The 16,207-nt window shown below is 31.7% G+C and overlaps 1 protein-coding gene across 1 annotated transcript; it reads left to right on the top strand.

Moving 5' to 3' along the window:
• The first annotated feature begins 8,568 nt into the window (after nt 1–8,568).
• LOC25482920 (CBL-interacting serine/threonine-protein kinase 7) lies at nt 8,569–13,143 on the top strand. The gene is made up of 2 exons (XM_039834465.1): nt 8,569–9,867; nt 13,054–13,143. Exons 1-2 carry the CDS (start codon nt 8,619–8,621, stop codon nt 13,104–13,106), a joined length of 1,302 nt encoding a protein of 433 aa, XP_039690399.1. The 5' UTR covers nt 8,569–8,618; the 3' UTR covers nt 13,107–13,143.
• Nucleotides 13,144–16,207: the final 3,064 nt, after the last annotated feature.

Genomic DNA, 16,207 nt, shown 5'->3' with positions numbered 1-16,207 from the left:
ACATTATTACATGTTCATGTGTAATTAATCTTTAATATATTAATCAATAAAAACCTAACGTGATCGATTATCACATATATATTAATATTAGGGTTTCAGTCTAATTCTTTTAAAACTTTGTGGTACGCATTTGTTTATGTTTTTCTCTAAATTTTAAAAAACTTCTAATGAAATATAATTTATATAATATGGTTTACAATATGTTAATTTCTCTCATATAAATAACACTATTCTTTAAAATTGATTAAAACACAAGTTATGTTTTTTGTCACTATTCTTTAAAAATGAAGTGGATTTATCTACCATCGAGAAAATCAAAAGCTAAATATTGTTCTTTGTTTTAAACCACCAGAAAGAGAAAATTTTACTTTATAAAATAATTACTGAATATATACATTTTTTTTAACGAAAAATACGACAATTATGTTTCTTCCATAATAAAACACAAGTTAACCAAATCAAATGAAGTGAAGAACAACTCTTTTTAGAATCACCTCATAACTTTTAAAATGTTTAAAGTAATAAGTATGTGCAGTTTCTCTGTTAAACAAATGGTCATCCATTAACGAAGAAGAGATCATAGTACTTCAAGAATCCACAACCCACAAAAAGATGGTATGCACTTTCCTCCTGCCCACATCCACTCGCGCACAAACCTAAATCAACCTGAATACATCCACGACGAATCAAATTGTCTTTATAATACATTATCACATGTTCATGTGTAATTAATCCTTGATATATTAATCAATAAAAAACTAACATGATTATCACATATATAATTTATATAATATGGTTTACAATATGTTAATTTCTTTCATAATAAATAACACTATTCTTTAAACTTGACAGATCGTATCAATTCATATGATATGTGGACGCTCACGGCAAGGAAAGAACCGGCAAGTCTTAATCGTAAATGACTTTTGGCTCATTGGTGGAGTTAGTTTATCAATCAATGATATGATATCAAAGCTTACTTTATACACATTGACTACAAGAAGAATAAATATGTTGTAGTGAGATTCCATTAAATAAAAATGATGTAGTGAGAAGTTCGTTGCCTTATTGGCTGCTAGTTAGTGGACTTATTTGGTCCCACTTTTTGTATTGCAGCTACTAAACCACTAAGTAGTGAGCAAGGAAAATAAAATATTTATAATCATGATTATAGTAACCAAATCAATGGATCTTGATCAGGATATCCTGTAATCGGGAAAATGGTGCAGAGTGAATTATAGATCCTTTGATTGAAATCAGATAGTACAAATTTGACACTAGCAAATATATTAATAACAGTTGATAATTTTCTATTTTATACTCCCTTCGTCCCTATACGTAACCATCCATTTTATTTTATTTTTGTTCATAAATGTAAAACCTTTTTAAATTATTAGATGCATTTATTATTATATTTTTTAAACATATCCCTAATTAATCCTACTAACTTGTCTTGAAATACGAAAAGTCAAATTTAATACACATACAAACAAAGGACAATTTTGTAATATTTACGCATAAAATAGACACATTAATTACACTGACAATTTTTCTTAAGAAATGTGAAAAAAGCAAATGGGGTTTACATATAGGGACGATGGGAGTAATTCTTTATGGAAAGGAAATGACAGAAAGTATTTTGTTTAATTTTACTAACGATTGTATAGTCATAAAGAGACTATATTCCGCTGAGCTTGGTAACGCATGTTTGTGACCTAAATAGAGGTATTAAGATGTTGAAAGAGATCTTTATGTGAAGAAAAAAAATACTACTTCCCTAAAACAATATGTTATGTTTCACATATTTCAGCCTTCCATTGAAGACCCATTCTAGTTATGAACGCTTCTGCTCACCATAGTGGTCACTGGTCACCTTTCTTTATTTTTTTTCTATAAAGATAGAAAGACATATCACTTCCTTTAATTTTAATCATTTTAGTGGACAAAATCTTTTCTTGCTAAATGGCAAACAAACTTTATTTGCTCATTACTTTTTTAAGAAACGATAAATGCATATGATACACTACAAATAAAAATATCTTAATCTCTTAGTTTATTTATTAGATATAAATATCTTCATCTCCAACGCCACGATAAACGCACCACCTGCAAAAAAATATCATCCATCCCCTAGGCCATATTTTTGAAGATTATGTGATTTCTCGCTTTTCAAATAACCCAATGAATAAAAATATTTGTATATGTCAAATTTGTCAAAGACCCTTTGAGATTCTTTTTGTCCCATCCAACCCAATGAATGAACATATTTGGCGGATTGATAAAATTGCGCCTGAGCCAATCCATCAACTTAAACCAAACATTGAACACCACTTCAAAATGTAAAAACAAATGCGAAGTTGTGTTCATCCCTTCTTTGACACAACAACATACACAAACTTAGGGCATCCGGAGAAAGAACATTCCTCCTTGCACACACAAACTTTGTAGTTGATTAAAATTTATTTGTTAATATAAATCAAACGAACACTGTATCAAGACAAAAATTATTCTATTTTCAAACTCAAAACATTTTAAAACTTCTATTTTAAAAATTGTTTAACAAACAAGTTTCCAATTTTTCATTTTTTAAAAACTAAAAATAAGGTTTAAAAAATGTTTCAAACAAACTCTTAGTCTTTCAGGTTTTTCTGAATTTTTTTTTTTTTTTTTTATCAAGGATACAAAATTATTCTTCAACTTACACACCTTTTTTGTTATTGCTTTAATCTTTTATTTTATATATACAAATTTGATAACTGTTATAAAATAATCAAAGTATCAATATTATTTTCAGAATTATTAAAGCACAAAATGACTTCTCGTTATCTAATTAGGACATGTAGCATATGCTATGCATAATGTTTAAATTACATAAACTTAGTAACAACTAATTTTTGTGCTGGTCCAATAAAAAACTAAGCCACCACAAAATGAAAGAAATTTTCATTACCTATAAAAATAAATAAGCAAAGAGAATAAATATTAAACATAAAGTCACGTCTGTATGCATGCGTGATATATATGATATGATGTGGAGGGTTTGAATTTGATACTGACATTTTTTTTGTTTGTTTCATTTAATTCATTTGTCGACCATATGATTCATAGTGAGTTCTAGAAAACAGGTCAACTATATTTTCTCCATCTGGCATTTTTAGGGCCGCAAGAAATTAAAAAAATTACAAAATAGTATATGGTTCATTTTGTTATGTTCTAACTGTGTTAGTTGGTACGTACACACAAATACTCAATATAGTTAGAAAACAACACAAATAATACAAACACATACCCTCTTGAGATTCTTGATGTATACGTAGGGTGGGTCTCTGGCCATTACCTACCAATCGTCGAAACCCAAAAGCATCCACCATTCATACGATTCCACTGTTTTTTTATGCCCTTGATTTTAAGCACGTTAATTAACGTTAGTATCATATATTAATTGGTCCTATACTTACGAGGAAACATATACCAACTTATAATTAGGTTGGTTGGTACAACCCTTTTAAAAAAAATAAGAATAATTGAGTTGTACAAAGTGGCAAGATATATGTTTTCTCTGCTTTCTGAATAGAGAGGATCTCAACTCATACTAATGAGTTAAGATAATTACCGTAATTTCCTCTCATGAAAAGAAGTATCAACATAATTCTTCGATATGATTAAGTCATATATACATTAGTTTACCAAGAAAAATGTGATGACAGATTTTCAATGTGAATTTCCCTTATATTTTTCATGAAAGATTAATCATATTAAATAGTCGTGAATATTTGGAATCAATAACATATGGGTCTTGCTAACCATTACCCTGAGGACAATGGTTAAGGTAACTAAAATTAATAGTTATATATTGAAAACAACGATTTATAAATTTTTTACAAGTTAACTTAACCATTTTTTATCATTGTTCAACACAAAATTTTTATTTTTGTTTCTTTATCCAATGCCTCAAGGGCAATGATTAACATTTTCTGGAACATATTAATTTTTGTTGTTGTAAAGCTACACGATAGCCCTTGGCCGTGGGCACTCCCGAATGGACCTTATAAAGTTGCAATATTCGTGAGTTTGACTAGCCAATTATAATAATATTCAATGTTGAAGTATTAAAACAAGAAACCTCAAAATGCATTATCAATTTGTCCACTCAAGCACAACCATGCATTAATTCACAGTGAATCTGTGAATGTTCCACGAAATTAATACTAAAAGTGAAACTTGTTGCAGCCACTTCTACAATAGTCAACTTATAGAGCAATATTCAAAAGGGTTGGTTTCATTTTTTGCTGATGTATGTAATTATGTATCTAGTCTAGTTGTAATCAAAAGAGGGTACGTGAAATATATAAATCCAGCTAACCATATGGTTTGCATATTCTAATTCCAGATTGTAACACGTTTTTTGGAAACTCATCGAGCAAATATTACAACTCAACATTCGTAGAGGACACGGCTTTGATTATTAAGTGAGAGAGCTAATGAAATTGCTTTACGTTCTTAATTATTAAGATATTTATTTGTGTTTTTCTTAAAAAAAGACACCTCATATATATAAGCAATGACTTTTTTGAAAGAAAATGAGAACATATTTTATGTCCATTATATTTATTTTGGAGTTTATATTGGTTCCTTATTTAAAAAAGGTGTAGATAAGTCTTTTTAATTTATTTACTTGGTATAAAAATAATAATAATAATAAAGTAACATAAAAGAAGAAGAAAGCAATACGTGGTGTATTATTAATTCAAGTAACATAAAAAAAAACCTCTCTCCAAGTGCACAAATCACTGGAAGACTGGACCAAGCCTAAAATATCTTGTCATAAAAGCTTCCAAGCATGAATATTATCTATGCGATCTTTCTCTTTCTTAAAAAATATTTTCCTTTTTTTAGTGGTCAATTTTTTTTCCTTCTATTTAAACATATTTTGTTTATTTCAAAACATATCAAAGAATGTGTCTTTTTTTTTTTTTAAGAAATCAAAATAGAATTATATTAAACACCAAGAGTTATTCATCTCGTACAAGATGTGCAAATAGAATCACTCTACAAAAATACAATGTTAAATGTCTGATGCCAATAGAAAAAACACAACGAAAGAAAAAAAAATATAAAAAGAAAGCTAGTCTCTAACACCCATGCATAGAAGAGGGTGCCGCCATCAGTCAGTGTAACTGAAGGCGGATGTAAGCATATTAGCTTTCAACCATAAAAAAAGACATTAACTTAACACTGTCCAGCAAAATAATCAAGTCATGGGCTTTGCGGTTAAAAATCATGTTGTTTCTTTCCTTCCAAATGAGTCAAACACAAGCATACTAGATCACCTTAAGAAAAGAAAGAGTAAAACGCGGTAATCCCGCCAAATTACCAAACTAATGAAAATTGTCGTGAACCTACTCGGGAGATATGAAAGTAATGTCGAGCCACTGATAAACACGGTGCCACAAGCCACCAAAGATGTCACAGCGGAAAAGGAGATGCTTCGATGTCTCTTGGCAGCCACACCCTCCAACACAAAGAATGTCATCATGGTGGAGGACTCTCATGCGAAGAAGATTATCTTTCGTCGGGAGCCTGTTGCGGAGAAGTCGCCAAACGAACACATAAACCATGAAAGGAACATGCTTCAGGCAAGCTGCATCAAAAAGGCCGGTCTCCACAAGCCTAGTAGGAAGCGTAAAATACTGATAAGTCTCCTTAACGGAGTAACCGCTAATAGGATCAAGAACCCACCGCCACCTGTTAAGAGTAGAATCCTGCAAAACAATATCACACAACAAGGACGAACAATCCGTAACAGACTTCTCTTCCCAAGCTAAAAGGAGCCTCCTCCACTTCCAGGCACCACCTCCAACTTCCCACCCTCTCTCCGCCGTATTCCTCACCGTCATCCCTTTGTTTGCATCCAACGTAAAGAGGCGAGGAAATTGCACACGCAAGGGTGCTCTCCCCAACCAATTATCTAACAAAAAATAAGTGTTACTCCCTCCTCCGACCACCCTACGGACATTATCCTCAATCCAACTCCCCACCCTTAGCCCGACACCACTACGAATGCCTCAAAGCATCCTCCACCAAACTAAACTGTCACCCCATTCCTTCAACCGCCCTCCCTCCTCTCCATATCTCGCCTTTAGGACTCGGTACCATAGTCTGTTCTTGTCAACAAGCATACACCAACACCACTTCCCTAACAGAGCAACATTAAACTCCCTCAACCTCGTGACACCTAACCCATCCTCATCCTTCGATAAACAAATAGTATCCCAGTCTACCCATGGAATTTTCCTAACATCCTCACCACCCCCCACCCCCAAAAAAAAATTTAAATAAAGATTCGATAGAAGAAATTATACCTGTGGGGGCCTTGAAGAAGGAAAGAAAGTAAACCGGTAGACATGACATGACAAATTTCAGAAGATTCAGACGACCACCAAACGAGAGAAATTTGCTTTTCCAGTTCGACAATCTAGATGTAATATTGTTCAGAAGTGGTCTCCAAAATTCCAGCTTACGCGGATCCCCTCCTATAGGCAGCCCCAATTACACAAATGGTAAGGTTCCAACTCGACAATTCAAAACCATAGCAGACTCATACAACCAAGAATCCGAAACATTAACTCCCGTAATCTAACTTTTGTGGAAATTTACCTTCAGACCAGACACTTGCTCAAAAATCAATAAAACAGCCTGCATCGAGCGCACGTTAAGCCAACTCTTTTCACCAATAATCAGAGTATCGTCAGCGAACTGAAGGTGAGACATGCACAAAGCATCATCACGCCCCACTCTATAGCCATTAAATAAACCAGCCTGTAAAAGCGACACCAGGAGAACATGAAACCCTTCTGCAGCCAATAAAAAAAGGAACGGAGACAATGGATCACCCTGACATAGTTCACACTCCATAGGAAATTCCTTTGTTGGACACCCATTTACCAACACCAAGGCGGTTGCGTTCCGACACATTCTGACCACTTCCTCTAAAGCGTCGGAAAATTCATTTTCTGCAGAACGATGTCCAAATAATTTAAATCCATCGAATGCTTATAAGTTTTCTTACTAAATTAATACATTTTCTAAATTATTCTATTAAAAAATATTTGAACTAATTCAATTAATTAATATTTATATCAAAATTTAAAGGTGATGTAATGTGTAATTAAATAGTTAAATCAAATTTTCATTCAATGAATAAGACATAATAATATTTTCTATATATAAGGTCAAGTCCCAAATTATCTTTCCAAAAAAAAAAAGGTCAAGTCCTAAATTTGTAAAAAAAAATGGTCAAATTCCAAACAAAGTAAAATAATTATATAATAAATAGGCTTAATTACACTTTTGGTCCTCGTGTTTTGGCCTACTCACAAAACTGGTCCTGCCTTTTAAAACAGAACAAAATGGTCCTTCAATTATCATTTTTGTTGCATTTTTCGTCCTACCTCCTATTTTCAAACTCTATAAACGCAGAGAAATGACAGTTTTAGGCGGTTTTAGACCTACCCCTATGCTCAACCATGAAATCAACAAGAAATAAAACATGTGGGCACAAAGAATCTATTCTATTAAGCACACTAACCAAAAAAACCTAATTTGAAACATATCTTAGAAATTATGATTTTTTTGTTAGTGTGTTGAATAAAGTGGATTCTTTGTACCCACATGCTTTATTCCTTGTTTATTTCTTGGTTGAGCATAGGGGGTAGGTCTAAAACTGTCATTTCTCTGCGTTTTTGGAGAATAAAATGGGGGGTAGGACGAAAAATGCAACAAAAATGATAATTGAAGAACCGTTTTGTTCAATTTTAAAAGGGCAGGACTAGTTTCGTGAGTAGGCCAAAACACGAGGACCAAAAGTGTAATTAAACCTGATAAATACATTCACAATTATAAATTGTCTCTCCATTTTTGAGTGTTGACGAAAAAAAAGTCATCTTACACTTTAAGTAAAATAGTTAGTGTGTATTGATATTATAGCAGTTTGATATTCTAAATAATTTTATTTGTATTTTGAGAATCATATGCTTAAATAGAATCAAAGTCACCCCTAAAAAAAATCAAAGTCAATTAAATTTTTTCTTATAAAATTCTGCAATCATATCAAATTTTCTTACTTATATTCATCACATGAGGAAATTCTATTATTTTGGGCACACCACAATACTACTTCCTTAGTCAAAAAAACAATACCACTATTTAGGTTAGTGGTATAATAAAAAATAGCATATGTTATTGTTTATTTTAAAGGAAATATATATTTTTGAATGAAAAAGAAAGAAATATATTTTATTGTTATTAAAATAAGACAGAGAAATAATGTAGCAACAATAATACTCTAAAAATATTAAATATATGTGAAATCCGACCACTAGGCTACTTGACAAAAAAAGAAAAAAACTCTAAAAACATAAAACAAACATTGAAAAAAAAAAAAAAAAAAACAGGCATGCAAGGCAAGAACCACCACTAGTACAAAAAGGACAAAATAGGAATTATAAAATAACAAAACAATGTTCTAAACGATAAGCAGTGCCGTGTCTATATAAATAAACACACTCTCACAACAAACACACACTCTCATTCTTTCTCTATCTCTCTCACCAAACAAAATGGAACGGCGGCCACAATCACCACCGTCGCCGCCACCATCACCGCCGTCACGAATCATCCTCGGCAAATACCAACTCACAAAATTCCTCGGCCGAGGAAACTTCGCTAAAGTATACCAAGCACGTTCCCTCATCGACGGTTCAACCGTCGCCGTAAAAGTCATCGACAAATCCAAAACCGTCGATGCATCAATGGAGCCACGAATCGTTCGCGAAATTGACGCGATGCGTCGGCTTCAAAATCATCCAAACATTCTCAAAATCCATGAAGTTTTAGCCACTAAAACTAAGATCTACCTCATCGTTGATTTCGCCGGCGGCGGTGAACTTTTCCTCAAACTCGCCCGACGTCGTAAGTTCCCGGAGGCACTAGCACGGAGGTACTTTCAACAGCTTGTTTCCGCTCTTTGTTTCTGCCACCGTAACGGTATCGCTCACCGCGATCTCAAACCGCAGAATCTCCTCCTCGATGCTGAAGGTAATCTCAAGGTTTCCGATTTCGGTCTCTCGGCGTTGCCGGAGCAGCTCAAAAACGGTCTTCTGCATACAGCTTGTGGTACGCCGGCGTACACCGCGCCGGAGATTCTCGGCCGGATTGGATACGACGGATCTAAAGCTGATGCCTGGTCTTGTGGTGTTATCCTCTACGTTCTTCTCGCCGGTCATCTTCCGTTCGATGATTCGAATATTCCGGCGATGTGTAAGAGAATAACTCGCCGGGATTATCAGTTTCCGGAATGGATTTCGAAACCGGCGCGGTACCTAATCTATCAATTACTTGATCCGAATCCGAAAACCCGTATCCGGTTAGAGAATGTTTTTGGAAACAATTGGTTTAAGAAATCGTTAAGAGAAGAACCTGAAGAGAAACTTTTCGATGACAAATACAGTTTTGATGGTTACAAGAAACTGGAATTAGGGATGAATGCGTTTGATATAATATCGTTGTCGTCGGGTTTGAATTTGAGTGGTTTGTTTGAAACGACGACGTTAAGGAGTGAGAAGAGGTTTACTTCAAGTGAAGAAGTTGGTGTGGTTGAGGAGAAGGTGAAGGAGATTGGAGTGAGATTAGGGTTTCGGGTTGAGATTGGGAAGAATGGTGCAATTGGATTGGGGAAAGGGAAGGTTACTATGGTTGTTGAGGTGTTTAAGATTGTTGATGATTTGTTGTTGGTTGCTCTTAAATTGGAGAATGGTGGATTGGAGTTTGAGGATGTTCATTGGAATGATTGGAAAATTGGGCTTCAAGATGTTGTTCTTTCTTGGCATAATAATCATGAATCCAACAACTTGCCCATGAAATTTTGTTGACTCCGAAAGCAAGAAACATATGTTCGATTCCTGACTCATGTGTATGGAAAACATACGTTGAGAAACGTTAATCGGTTGGAGGAATTAGTCTCTGCAATTACGCGGGAGATGTCTTGGTTTAGAAAGAAAAAAGTAGTTATCTTTGTTTGTTATTCACTCACACACAAGATGCTAAAAAGTGCTGGGTTCTCATGCATGTAGTCTCTAATATACACTTTTTTGTTAGATTTCTAGGTGTTAAAATGAGTGAATTTTGTTATTTTGTTTGTAGTTTCTTGTAAGGGACAGACACAATTGTTCACTTTTGTAAATGGAAAGAATAGTGGCTAGTGTTTCTGTTGTTCCATCGTCTTGAATCAATTACTACATTTTATGACTTATTGTTATTTGACTCTGTCTTGTTTGTACTTTTGCTTATGTGATCTTTGATCCCACTGCCTTGGTATTTCATTCTTGCTTTGAGTAATTAACATGAAGCTTTGTGGTGTGATATTGTTCTAGTTAATTAATAAATATATATTCTTAGGTGCTATTTAATCTGGGAAAGGATACTTCTTTTCTACCATGGGAAAGTCTTTTTTTATCCATTAGATTGAGTAGTACCACCATTGTTATTATAGTCTATCCACACTCTATTTTTTTCGCATCATCTCTAACCTTAACAACTTAGTTTATTATCGTCACCCTATGAAAATTTAATCTCAATTTATTTTTTCCTTCAAAAATATTCTTGAATCAAAATAAAGAGAAAGGAATCTAATTGTGAAACCCAACTATTCATCTTCGTTCATTTATGTGTTCTTCAAACAAATCATTCATCTTCACCAATCTTTTCTTCCTAAAAGTTGAGATCTGGAACATCACAACAACAAAACAAATTCGGATCTGAAAAACCACCACAACAAGCTTCACTTTATTTGAAGAAAAAAAACGTTGAAAAGCAAGGAAATTTTGAATTTTTTTATTTGGGTATTTATTTTGGGGGTTTATAATTCTAGGTTTGTTTTTGTTTTCCCTAATTTTATATTATTGGTTGTGGGGCTTTTTTGAATGTTGTTGATGATCTACATTTATGTATTTGAAAAATCTCAATATTTTTTCTTCTTTTGTTATTATGTCGTGTAGGTTGCTTGGCTATATTTTTCTGTGATTAACATGTTGAACTATTTGTACCGAGGAGCAATAACTAGCAATAATGTTAATGGACATCGTGGCACTTGAACAGATTATAAACCCAGATTGTAAATTCATAATGATAACTAACAAAATTGATAAAGATGGTGGGTGAGAGAGACATGTGAGATAGAGTGGTTGGAAAAGATAGTAATATAAAAATCCAGTGTTAAGAGACTATAGTAATAGTGTGTTCTTCATATGATTCAATGATTAAAAAACACTTTTCCATAGTGGGAAAGAAGTATCATTTCCCAGGTTAAATGGCATCATATTCTTATTATGATATTTTCTAGCTTAAAAGATTCGGATCTCAAGTTCAGATCTCACTTTGAGAATGCAACAACGTTAGGAAAAAGTTTACTATCCATTATGGTCTTACGTGCAATGAATGATTAGTTTCCGCAATTTTTCGAGAAGAAAATACTTGTTTTTTAAAATAAAACTAATAAACAAATTGAATATAATATACTTGTCAAATTTATTTATATTTTTTACAAAATTTGTCTTTCTTGTATGTGGTAGGTGTTTAATCAGTGAATTTTGTTATGTTGTTTGTAGTTTATTGTAAGGGACAAACACAAGTGTTCACTTTTGTAAATGGAAAGAATAGTGGCCAGTGTTTCTCTTGTTCCATTTTCTTGAATCAATTACTGCATTTTATGACTTACTGTTATTTTACTTATGTTACTTGTATGTATTATTGTTAATATTTGCTTATGGGATCTTTCATCCCATTGCCTTGGTGTTTCATTGTTGCTTTGAGTAGTTAACAATTAACATAAAGCTTTGTGGTGTGTTATTGTTCTAGTTAATTCAAATATGATATAAGTATAACAAAATTGCTCAAAATGTTTGGATTTGATTAAGTTGATTTGGATTTTTTCTAGTTTAATAAGAAATTATATTCTCTAATCTTGATTTGAATCTGAGAATGCAACGTCTTTTAAATTTTTTTTGGAAAAACTTTACGGTCTATTATGATCTTATACTTGGTACATGATTAGTCTCCATAATTTCAGAAAGAGAGTATTTATTTATTTTATTTTAATAAAAATAATAAACAAATTGAAGATAATAATTGTCAATCTTGTTTGTAGTAGGGATTTAACGTTTTTTACTTCTCAAATTATTTAGTGAGTTTTGGCGAGTGTTTGATAAAAGTCATTTTGAGTAAATTTGACTTTATGAAATTCATTTTCTTATGATTGACTCTAAAGTGGAATATGGTTTATTTTTATTTTAAATAAACTTAAATTTAATATAAAACTTTATTTGGTAATTATTATTTGAAGACATTTTGTTAAGATTGACTCTAAATATTTGACCCAAAGACTGATTCTGAATAATTCTGTTTGGTAATCAATATTTGAAGATTTTTGTTAGTTTTATCTAAAATATCTATCAAAATAGTTTATTTTACTTATATCTATCAAAATAGTTTGGTTTATGAAAAATAATTTATTAATTTATTGACAATGAAAATTTGAATTATATTTAAAAAAGACAAGTATTTGAACGTTTTATTGAAATTTAAAGGGTTAATTAAGTTTTTTGTCCCTATAAATATCAGCAGTTTTGTTTTTAGTCCCTATAAAAATAAACCACACTTTTTAGTCCATACAAAATTTTCCGTTAGTATTTTTAGTCCCTGTTAAATTAAAATTTGTTTAATTATGCTTAAACTTTTAAATTTTTGAAAGATTTTTTACTGAGATCTTCATAACATCGTAAGATACTCTTTTATAAAATCTTTTGGTTTTTTAACATGTCAATTAAATATGAATTTTTCTAAAAGCCAAATTTTCAAGATTATATTTATGAAACTTTAAACCTAATAATATTATTTGGACCTAATAATAAAATTTTGAGCTAACTTTGGACCTAATAATAAAATTTTGAGCCATCTTTTAGTCCCTTCATTGGAATGATTGGAAAATTGGGCTTCAAGATGTTGTTCTTTCTTGGCATAATAATCATGAATCCAACAACTTGCCCATGTAATTTTGTTGACTCGGAAAGTAAGAAACATATGTTCGATCTCTGACTCATGTATATGGAAAACATATGACGAGAGACGTTACCCAGTTGGAAGAATTAGTCTCTACAGTTACGAAATTATGCGGGAGATGTCTTGGTTTAGAAAGAAAAAAGTAGTTATCTTTGTTTGTTATTCACTCACACACAAGATGCTAAAAAGTGCAGGGTTCTCATGCATGTAGTCTCTAATATACACTTTTTGTTAGATTTCTAGGTGTTAAAATGAGTGAATTTTGTTATTTTGTTTGTAGTTTCTTGTAAGGGACAGACACAATTGTTCACTTTTGTAAATGGAAAGAATAGTGGCTAGTGTTTCTGTTGTTCCATCGTCTTGAATCAATTACTACATTTTATGACTTATTGTTATTTGACTCTGTTGCTTATGTGATCTTTGATCCCACTGCCTTGGTATTTCATTCTTGCTTTGAGTAATTAACATGAAGCTTTGTGGTGTGATATTGTTCCAGTTATTAATAAATTATATTATGATATTTTGATATTTTCTAGCTTAAAAGATTTGGATCTCAAGTTCACATCTCATTTTGAGAATGCAACAATGTTAGGAAAAAGTTTACCATCTATTATTGTCTCACGTGGCATGAATTAGTTTATGCAATTTCAAGAAGAAAATACTGTTTTTTTTTTTTTTTTTTTAAATTAAACTAATAAACATATACTCCCTCCGTCCCAAATTGTATGTCGCTTTGGAAAAAAAAATTTGTCCCAAATTATATTTCGCTTTACAATACCAATGAAATATTAATGTTACTTTTTCTATTATATCCTTAACTATTAATTACTCTATCTTCTTTCAATTATTTCATTTATCTTTTTTTCATACCATTTATTAAGGATAATTTTGTAAAACAACTCATAATTTCTCTTCCCCCACACAATATTAATTATATTTCTTAATACGTTAAAATGGCCAAAACATCATACAATTTGGGACGGAGGGAGTACTTCTCAAATTTATTTATTTATTTATAAAATTTGTCTTTCTTGTATGTGGTAGGTGTTTAATGAGTGAATTTTGTTATGTTGTTTATTGTAAGGGACAAACACAGGTGTTCACTTTTGTAAATGGAAAGATAGTGTTTCTCTTGGTAGTTTATTTGATACCGCTGAGTTTGAGTTCCTCAACTTGATTATCTGATATTCCACGTCTGTTAAGATTTGCAGGTTTCAAGACTTTAGGGTAGCCTCCTCTTCGGTATTGTCCTGTTATCCATTTCAATCTTTATGATTGTTATCAGACTGTATGTTTGAAAGAGCGTTTACACCTGCTGTTTGTTAAGGGGATTGCTAATACGTGGATCGTAATACCGTGTTGGCGGTCGATCCATTCACCTTTTATGAACCCTTTTTTATCTTATGGACATTCCCTCATCATCTTTTTTGTAACTTGGTTTCGTGTTTGTACGCAAATGCGCTGGGTTACGCCTTTGATGAGTGTTTGTTTTGTTAGGATTGATTAGGGTTGATTTACTGTGTTTGTATTATCTTGTTTTATTCCCATTTGGGTTGTACCTAGGTCAGGTTCAATGTCCCCCCAGTCTCTGCATCTCGTTTTTATTTTATATATATTTTTCTTTTTGCTTAAAAAAAAATCAATTACTACATTTTTATGACTTATTGTTATTGTTTTTGTTTTTAAAAAAGATGACTTATTGTTATTGTTATTTTACTGTATGTTACTTGTATGCCTTATTGTTAATATTTGTTAATGGGATCTTCGATCCCATTGCCTTGGTATTTCATTGTTGCTTTGAGTAGTTCACATGAAGCTTTGTGTTGTGTTATTGTTTTAGTTAATTCAAATATGATATAATTATAACAAAATTGCTCAAAACGTTTGAACTTGGTTGAGTTAATTCGGATTTCTTCTAGTTTAAGCAGAGATTTTAATCTTGAATCTAGATTTGACTCTCAGAATGCAACAACTTTATAATTTTTGAGGAAATACTTTACAGTCTATTATGATCTCATATGACATAAATGATTAGTCTTCACAATTTCTGAAAAAGAGTATTTATTTATTTATTTAATAAAAATAATAAACAAATTCAATGAAATAATTGTCAATCTTGTATGTAGTAGGGATTAACGTTTTACATCTCAAATTATTTAGTGAGTTCTGGCGAGTGTTTGGTAAAAGTCATTTTGAATAAATTTGACTTTATGAAATTCCTTTTCTTAAGATCGACTCTAACTCTAACTCTAAAGTGGAAAGTGGGTTATTTTTATTCTAAATAAACTTAAATTTGATATAAAAATTTAATTATTATTTTTGTTAAGATTGACGGTAAATATTGACCCAAAGATTGACTCTATATAGTTTTGTTTGGTAATTAATATTTGAAGATTTTCGTTAGTTTTACCTAAAATATCTATCAAAAAAGTTTGGTTTGTGAAAAATAATCTATTGATTTATTGACAATGAAAATTTGAATTACACTTTAAAAATATAAGTATTTGAACCTTTTATTGAAATTTAAATTAAAGAGAGCTTCTACGGTGCAGTTAGGAAACTGATTTTTTTGAAAAAGTTAATTTTGATCTTAATGTTCGATTCATTTTTAAATTGTTGATTGCTGATTAATGATCAATAGTAATTCATCTAATAATGCTTGCAACATCTTGTACTTACATGTACTATTTTATCGTTGACATCTTTAACATGCAAACATAGTTGATGATATTATGCGATAGCCTTAAGTGTTACACTTTCTGAGGTGTTACACTTAAAACAAGGTAGGATAAAATTAGATTAACTGCAGTCTTGTTAATCTGATGAATTGATGATACTATGGGGACTGAACTTTTGATGCCACCGTACAACGTACAAACAGTGGGGTGCTACTCACTACACTTTTGATGCTATAGTGTTGACTTCACCAGAAAAAGCATTCTCATCACTTCACGATAGAATTTTCCTTTAAAAGGTTTAAATAAGTTTTTTTTTTTTGACACAAAAGGCTTAAATAAGTTAGAGTACCTTTCGTTAGCAACCCATACTAATTTGTTTCTACAAAATCAAAATTGCATGTGCTGTTTGTTTCCAT

This window comes from Medicago truncatula, chromosome 1, assembly GCF_003473485.1.
Source record: "Medicago truncatula cultivar Jemalong A17 chromosome 1, MtrunA17r5.0-ANR, whole genome shotgun sequence".
NCBI lineage: Eukaryota > Viridiplantae > Streptophyta > Magnoliopsida > Fabales > Fabaceae > Medicago > Medicago truncatula.
The sequence above is the reverse complement of the archived record's forward strand: the minus strand, read 5'-3'. Positions and strand labels throughout refer to the sequence as shown.

What these genes read in the sequence shown, in the direction of transcription:
- LOC25482920 (XM_039834465.1), top strand. Translation starts at nt 8,619, where the DNA reads ATGGAACGGCGGCCACAATCACCACCGTCGCCGCCACCATCACCGCCG. An exon ending in TTGGAAAATTGGGCTTCAAG is followed by an intron (nt 9,868 to 13,053) that starts ATGTTGTTCTTT and finishes TTGGGCTTCAAG; the next exon opens with ATGTTGTTCTTTCTTGGCAT.